General features: G+C 49.8%; 1 protein-coding gene across 1 annotated transcript in view; it reads left to right on the top strand.

Moving 5' to 3' along the window:
- The window catches only part of CNTN6 (contactin 6), a 124,130-nt gene extending 117,771 nt beyond the window's left edge, over window positions 1-6,359 (top strand). The window contains exons 20-22 of the mRNA XM_006909199.1: window positions 4,481-4,593; window positions 5,292-5,460; window positions 6,256-6,359. Coding sequence (XP_006909261.1) covers window positions 4,481-4,593; window positions 5,292-5,460; window positions 6,256-6,359 — 386 coding nt within the window. The remainder of the gene's footprint in view (window positions 1-4,480; window positions 4,594-5,291; window positions 5,461-6,255) is intronic.
- Window positions 6,360-7,772: the final 1,413 nt, after the last annotated feature.

Here is a 7,772-nt window from a genome sequence, read left to right as displayed (position 1 = left end):
GGACCTTGCGATTCCTTCGAGCCCACACGGGGAATCCAGGGGTCTCTCGCCGTCTCGGCCTCCTTCACTCGACCGTAGCTGCGAAGTCCCTTTTCCACAGGAAGCGATGCGTGCACAGGTCTGGGAATTTGGAAGTGGGCACGTTTGGGCCCCGAGTCCGATGACAGTTACAAACCATGGTGCGTCCGCGTCCCAGCGCCCTGTGTCAATTTCTACACACATTAGCTCACTTAATTATTAAAGGAAGGCATCTTGTACTTTAATTAGACCAACCTCCTAAGAACACGGATTCTCGAACGTCTTCCCCTGGGACCCTGTGCTGGTTTGTAACCGTCACCTCTGTCCACCGAGCCTCTATTGCTCCAGACTCCACGTCTCCAGCCCAAAGCTCAGACGTTCCTCTTGCCTTGACGCTGTCCTTCCTGAAATGGAATCGCGCCCCTCCTCACGTCAAAATTGCATCGTTCCTCTCCCAGAGAACACAGACAAAGAAAAGTGCCAGATCGCGGCCGCCCATCCCCAGCTTCTGGCCCACAGCGTCCTCCCCCGTAGCCCTGGCAGCCCCAGACGATCTGCTCTTCTGAAGCTTCCCGCCCACTCATCCGGTTGAGGACTTCCCAGTGTGCAGCGTCCCCACCGCTATAAACGGGCCCTCGTCTTTGTTACCCATCTCTGCCCCAAAGCTCAGACGTTCCTCTTGCCTTGACGCTGTCCTTCCTGAAATGGAATCGCGCCCCTCCTCACGTCAAAATTGCATAGTTCCTCTCACAGAGAACACAGACAAAGAAAAGTGCCAGATCGCCGGCCGCCCGTCCCCAGCTTCCGGCCCACGGCGTCCCCCCCTTAGCCCTGGCAGCCCCAGACGATCTGCTCTTCTGAAGCTTCCCGCCCACTCATCCGGTTCACGACTTCCCAGTGTGCAGCGTCCCCACCGCTACAAACGGGCCCTCGTCTTTGCTACTCATCTCTGTAGCATTTTCCTAGCTGTTCCCGTGACTTCGGCTGATCGTGAGATAGTGCTGGAAAGAGCTAGAACGTGGCTTCGGAGGGACAGAAAGGCGGGTGTGATCTCGACTCAGCCACACGTTGTGGGACGAATCTGATACCTCGGTGAGTCGGACGCGTTGTCTCACCTGCAGAGCGGGGATGCCGACCCTGTCCTCCGAGTCTGCCGAGAACGAGGGTGTCACGGACCCCAGGGGGCAGGTCGCGTGCAGAGAGTCCGTGCGTGCCTACGTGTGTTCTTACGTCATGTCCGTGCGTGCCTACGTGTGTTCTTACGTCATGTCCGTGCGTGCCTATGTGTGTTCTTACGTCGTGTGTTCTTACGTCGCGTGTTCAGAGACGAGTTCGCTCTTTGCATTTTCTGAAGTAGGAAAGCTCAGCTGCTCTCTGCTCCTTTCTCCATATAAATGTGTTTCAGAAATTTTCTCCAAGGGTCCTGGAAGGACACTGAAGGCGGAGCTGAGACGTGGCTTCAACGCAGCGCCCCCCCGGGCTCTGGCTTTGGTTCCGTGTCCTGGACATGCCATCAACGTGACCTCTGAAGAGTAGTGGCAGCCAAGTTCTGCATCCATCCCCCATTCACACTGTCCCGGTTTAGATTTTCAATCTAATAGTCGATCATCCATTGTACCTTCAGAAAAGCAGAGCTCACGTTTACCGAAATCCCTGCCCCTTCTGATGGGGCAAAATGAACACAAGACAGAGCCATTTTTTGGAAATAGATGATTCAGGCGTCACTCAGGAAAACAGCGCCTCCCATGCGCTGGCTCGGGGTTAGGTGGCTAGCACGGTCGGAAGCAGGCAAGCTGCCCGCCTTCGGGCGGTTCCTCCCTGAGTGGAGAGGCAACTGGAACAGGCAAAAACAAAAGCGTGGAACAATCGGGAGTTATGAAAAGCACTGTGAAGAAGGGGCTGACACAGACACACAGACAGAAGGGGCGCCAGTCTGGGAAGGCCATAGACTTCGATAAAAAGGAGCCGGTGGACAGAGGGACCGCCCAGCAGAAGGAACGGCACACGCGAAGCTTCCGAAGCCTCCGTTATCTTTGTCGCTGGCGATGATGGCAGCTCGCCCTTTCCTAAGTAACTATCAGTGACTGAACAGGAAGTGCGATCACTTAGTGGAAGTGACGACTTCCCTCAAGACAGCCGAGGGGCACTGCAATGTCTTGTGATTCCCACAGGCATCGCTCCCGTGGAATTTAGATTTACGACTGAAGGGAGAAAAAACGTTTACATCAATTTCAAGAGGAAAAGGGGCGAAAAAAGAGCACTGCTTCTCTAGAAGGAAGTGTTCAGACCCAGGAATAGAAAGTGTTTGCAAATTTTAGTTCAATTTGGCCGCTGACATTGACCGACTTGCCCTCGGTGCTGGACTTTTCTGGTTGTAAATATGTAATCAATCCCTATTTAGACATAAAAGAAGCATTAAGCTTTTATTTCATCTTGCACTTAGGTTCTTTTTCTCGTCCCCAAATGTCAACCCCATGCTGGTACTTAGAACTGTAACGTAAGAAGTTGTTTTTTGGAATTGAGTTCACAGTATGAACCACAGTCGAATATAAATGCCATCTACAGAAAAATTGATCACAGGGAAACCATTAGAGCTGTGGAAGGCTAGTGTCGCTCTGTCATTTGATTAATAGAGAATGATTTAGTCTTTGGAAATTGCCCGAAAAGATTTTTAAAAATCCGAAAAGTGTTTGTTTGTTGAGTTCGGCATCGACCGATGCAGTTCGCACGGCATCGGTGAAAACAGCCGTGACTGTTGCTTTATGTTGCCCACGTGACAGAGACTGGGTTGTCAAGGTAATAGAAATTTCGGTTTCATTGTCGATATTTGCAGTTCGGTTTAACCAGGTGCATAAAACTCACGGAACCAGAACCGGCGGCAGTGTCCGTATGAGGCAGTGGCTTCTAAAGCCACGTCCTTCAGTAAAAGGGAAGAAGCACAGCAGTAGGAATAGCCACAACTCAGCGTGACGAGCTGAGCCCCGCAGCAGCCGGGGACGAGCGCGTCTCCCTCCGCTTCGTCCCAACTGAAGTCTCGCCGACTGGGTGAGCATAGTCAGACTCCAGTGGGGTCGGGGAGGCAAGGGGACGTGCCATAAAGCAACGTCAGACACCCCGTCACTCTTCCGGTGACGTGCAAGAGATTAAACAGCAACCGAGTCAAAGCTCCAAAGGAAATCGTTCCCATTTTCACAAGCGTCGCGGCAAGTTAAACATTATGCACGTTCGGCCTCACAAAGTCAAATCAGGTGCAAACACATCTTGCCGGGTAGTTTTCCCGTTGCCCGTGCTTTCCAGCTGAATTATTTCCCATCTCTCCGATTTCCTAAATCTTAAAAATAATGGTGTGGACTCAGACCTTTGAGAGGCAGCGTCTTGTCCTGGAGAAACATGAGACTGGACCCCGTTGTGGCTGAGCCCCTCGTCGTGGGGTGCGGCCGCCCCACCTGCGCTCCCGCTGCCTTGTTTGTCCAATTTCCCAGCTGGACCGAATCCACTGCTCTCGAAGGCCGGTCGTAACTCTGTCGTCTCTGACTCCCGCCACCTTTGTCCCAGACGACGTTAATTTCAGGGAGCCGAAAGCCACGGTTCAGATTTAGAGTAGACACCTGTCAGCGAGGTCACCCAGTCCGTGATGATGCCTCCCTTTTCCAGGTCCCCAGCAGCTCCGTTTACATTAAATGACGTGCGTCTTTCTTCCTATCTGGCCACCACCGACTGGTGCAATTAAGTCAGTCATCAGCCATCTCCTGGGGAGTTCCAGCCTGGACTCGCTCTGAACAGAGGCGGTTTCAAACCTCAGGGGCAGTCACGCCTCCTGCCACGTTCACGAAGAATGACAGAGGTGGCCACAGCAGGACAAGCACGCAGTGAGCAGCCCTGGGCGAGGCAGGGGCGGGGAGGGACCTGTTGGCTTTCTGCCCCTTTTCTCGTGCCTCTACCTGAGGTTGTGCGCATTGTGCCGTGAGTCCTAAGAGATGCCCCAAGGCCTTCTCGAGTCACAACCAACCGTGCTCAGAACATCCCGAGTCGGTCGTGCGACAGTCGGGAACCCGAACACGAGATTAAAAGGGGAAAGACCGCTGGAGGGGGCCCCTCTGCTAATGCGCGTAGGAGGTTTGCAGCCCGAATCCGTTCGACGTGCGCATCGATCGGCTGGGACGAGCCCTCTGTCTCTGAGCGTGGCAAGGTGAACAGCCTCGGCGGCAGTGATGAACACGTTACCGCCGGACAGGCGGCGGCCGTTATTAACGCGTGTTTGTCACAAAGATGTCCCCAAATGACCAACCTTTAAATGCATTTGCTTACACCGGTGAGAATTAACGCGCTATCTCAAATGACACAGAAATCTTTTCCACTCCTTCCATGCCGGTCACCCAGGACTTATGTCCCCTCTGGTGTCGATGGGCCATATATAGTGACTAATTACCATTCATTTGGGTCTTTGATTATCTTTTTAAAGCTCCAAGCCAACCGCCAGCCAACATTGCCTGGAAGCTGACCAACTCTAAATTGTGCCTGAACTGGGAGCATGTGAAAACCATGGAAAATGAGTCGGAGGTTCTGGGATACAAGGTGAGAATTTAACTTTTCCTTTAGTCACGTCCGTTAAGTTGCCGAAGGGCCAGAGATGTCGCGACGACACACAAAACTCATTAGATGCGTATGGAAATACACGCGTCTTCTTTTAAGTGTTTTGAAAATGATATCGCCGTTCTTAAATTCGTCACGGAAAAGATTTATATTCTGAGGTCAGTGATGTGTCCTGGAGCTTTAAGAAATAAAACTCTACAGTGTTTCGGTTTTCTCTTCAAACGATGGTGTTTACGCGGTTAGTAAACGTGCGACGAGGATGAGGGCGAAGGGCATGATTCAAACAGAATTTCTAGAACGCAGGCTGCAGCAGGATGTGCTCTTCTCACAACATCAAAGAAATCTCACGAGCCTGTAGCCAAACACGCAGAGCAGAGTGGCGTGGACACCATCTCCTGCCAAACGTGCGTCCTCGGGAATTTGAAATGGGTCCAAACTAACTGGTGACTTTGCACAGCAAGAGCCAGTGATACCAGCCTCGAGCTACTTAATGAATAGAGATAAATCTGCTCTCGTGTCAGAAGCGTTGGCCGAAAAGGAAATCTTCTTTCTTAGAGCTAAAGTTTTTTAAAAGGCCTAGACTGGGTGTTTCGCCCCAAGGAGTCTGCGATGTCCCTCAAGAGTCTCTGACCTTGAGGGAAGGGGCGTGACCTTTCGACTCGATTCCCTGTTTTGTTCAGATTCTGTACCGGCAGAACAGACAGAGTAAAACCCACGTTTTGGAGACGAACCACACGTCCGCCGAGCTCCTGGTCCCGCTGGAGGAGGACTACCTGGTCGAAATCAGGACGGTCAGCGATGGCGGAGACGGGAGCAGCAGCGAAGAAATCAGGATCCCCAAGGTGTCCAGTAAGTGAGCCGCTGCCTCCCTCCGGGGCTGGGGCTCTGGGTTGCACGGCCCGAGGGCTGGGTGCCGCCAAGCGTCCGAGTTTTGCTTAAATGTCGCGTGAAAATACAAAAGGTCTATGTTTCCATTTTCAATTGTGAGCAGGAGGTGACGAGTCAATTTTCCCTTAAATAATCCCTCAAATTTGCAACGTGTTTACATATCACAGACAGTTTTATGTTCCTTCATTTGAATCTCAGAAAACAAAAACAAAAAAACCTGTGCATCGTTTGTGCAGGATTCATTCTATTGGATGAAAATCAGAAAGTTTTCCATGGGCGCTGGTGGGCTTCTGAGAGCAGGGATGGCAAACACGAAGTTCGTCCCATCCCCGCGGCAGACCTCGCTCATCGCTCACAGCGTCCCCCCGAGCTGCGTCAGACCCCCGCGGGCAACTCCGGTTGGCGGGAATGATAGCAAAGCGTCTCCCCTTTGGGAGATCCCTCACTCGCCCCCCTGCAGCTCTGGCCAAGCGACAGTCATCAGCCACCGCTTCTTGGGCAATCCCGATCTGCCCTTTGGTCAAACGTGGCCAGTTTGGGCATTTTTCTTTTTTTTATTTTTACATGTAAACCAGATATCCTGGGACAGAGCATTAGAGGCACTTCCTAAGCTCAAACATAGTGTAGATGAAACAAATGTTCTAAAATATGTCACTAGGAGACCAATGAGAATTTGCATTGGGGTCATGGCGAATTAATCTAACAAGTAATTTGACTTTTCCTCGGGATATTTTCTTTTGTTTTTATATTTTGCAGGTCTGAGTTCCAGCGGAGGCCTGGTCTTAGCACAGAGCATCCATTTCCTGTCGGTCGTCATCATGATTTTTTACTGTTTTGTTACTCAGCTGCTTATCCGATGAGTATAAGCGTAAATCTTCGGGTGTTTTTTGAAAGCGAATCTTTCTGTAAATAGGCTCTCCAACCCCCACAAGATACATTCTTAATACAGACTTGTTTGGAAAGAAAAAAAGTATATTATTAAGATCTTGTAAATATCTATGGTACATTAATAAAATAATTTTAAACACTTTTGAATTTTAAAGTCTGCGCATGATTACAAACATTCAGAAGGTGCCAAATTAATCTGTGGAGTTTAACTGACTTACAGCCCTTGGCGATGATGATAAATATACAATAGGTTGCAGTTATAGCTAAAATATATTTTTTTAACTCGTTCTAGGCAATTTACTTCAGTATTAAAAATTGTCACCGTTTTGGAAATAAAATATAATTATTTGAGAAATAAAATATAATTATTTGAGAAATAAAATATAATTAGTTGATAGCTGAGACTCTTTAACAATGTAAGTTTTTCTGAAGCTGATGTGCTTCTATCTCTGAATCGAGTTGGGACGGGAAATATTCGTACCCAATAACGGAGTCTATATTCATGAGAATCTTCTCAACTCGGCTGTCTAGGAGTTTCGGTAATCATAGTGACAGAAAACGTGCTTATAGCAAAGAAAAAGGAGAGAAGGGAAATAAACACCCACTAAAATAATCTAACAAACAACTGGGATCTACAGGAAGCCATTTCTCATAGTAAAGTTTAACTTTTTAAAATCAATTGCGTATTCTCTTAAGAAAAATGTTGCAAGTCTCCGGTCATTATTACAAATTGTTAGCAATTTATGTGGCCTTATTTTTACAGAATAAATCAATCTGAGAACAGAATTATTTAACCAGGTTTTCAACGTTTCAGTCAAAATATTTCTTTGCCAATTTTCCTTCCAGCTGTAGAGATAACCCTGTACTTTCTGACGCTTAGAACGGGTTCTGTGGGTCGGCTTGTGTCTAAGGCGGCTCTCTCCCGTCGTGGACCCAGGTCCTGGGGTCACACGGCGTCAGCAGGTCACCGCGTGGCCAGTGTCATGCTTGTGGCAGCTTCGGGGGGCCGGTCCTGTCCCGTCACCAGGCTGCTCTAGCTCCCCGCCCTCGGGTTCGATGTCCTCGGGGTGAGACACGGTCACACTCCTTTGCCATCTTAACGTGGGGCGACCTCGTAATTGTGTTGAAGATATTCGCTCTCTCCTTATATCACACAATCCTCAAAACGGGATTTGGTTTTTTTAATTCCTATAGTATCTAGAGCTGTTTCGATGCCTGGCTAGGTCAGCGGCAGAGGGACAGCCGTTCCTCGTTCTGGAAGAGTGTGTCCAGCACGGGAGACACCCAGAGGGGCCTCAGTCCCCCTCAAGGTGAGACCCGACTGTGTCGTGGAGCGAAGCAGATAAGCAATGCGGGACGTCGTTTGGCGCCTCCCCTAACAGCGC

Source organism: Pteropus alecto, unplaced genomic scaffold (genome assembly GCF_000325575.1).
Source record: "Pteropus alecto unplaced genomic scaffold, ASM32557v1 scaffold53, whole genome shotgun sequence".
Classification (NCBI taxonomy): Eukaryota; Metazoa; Chordata; class Mammalia; order Chiroptera; family Pteropodidae; genus Pteropus; species Pteropus alecto.
The sequence above is the reverse complement of the archived record's forward strand: the minus strand, read 5'-3'. Positions and strand labels throughout refer to the sequence as shown.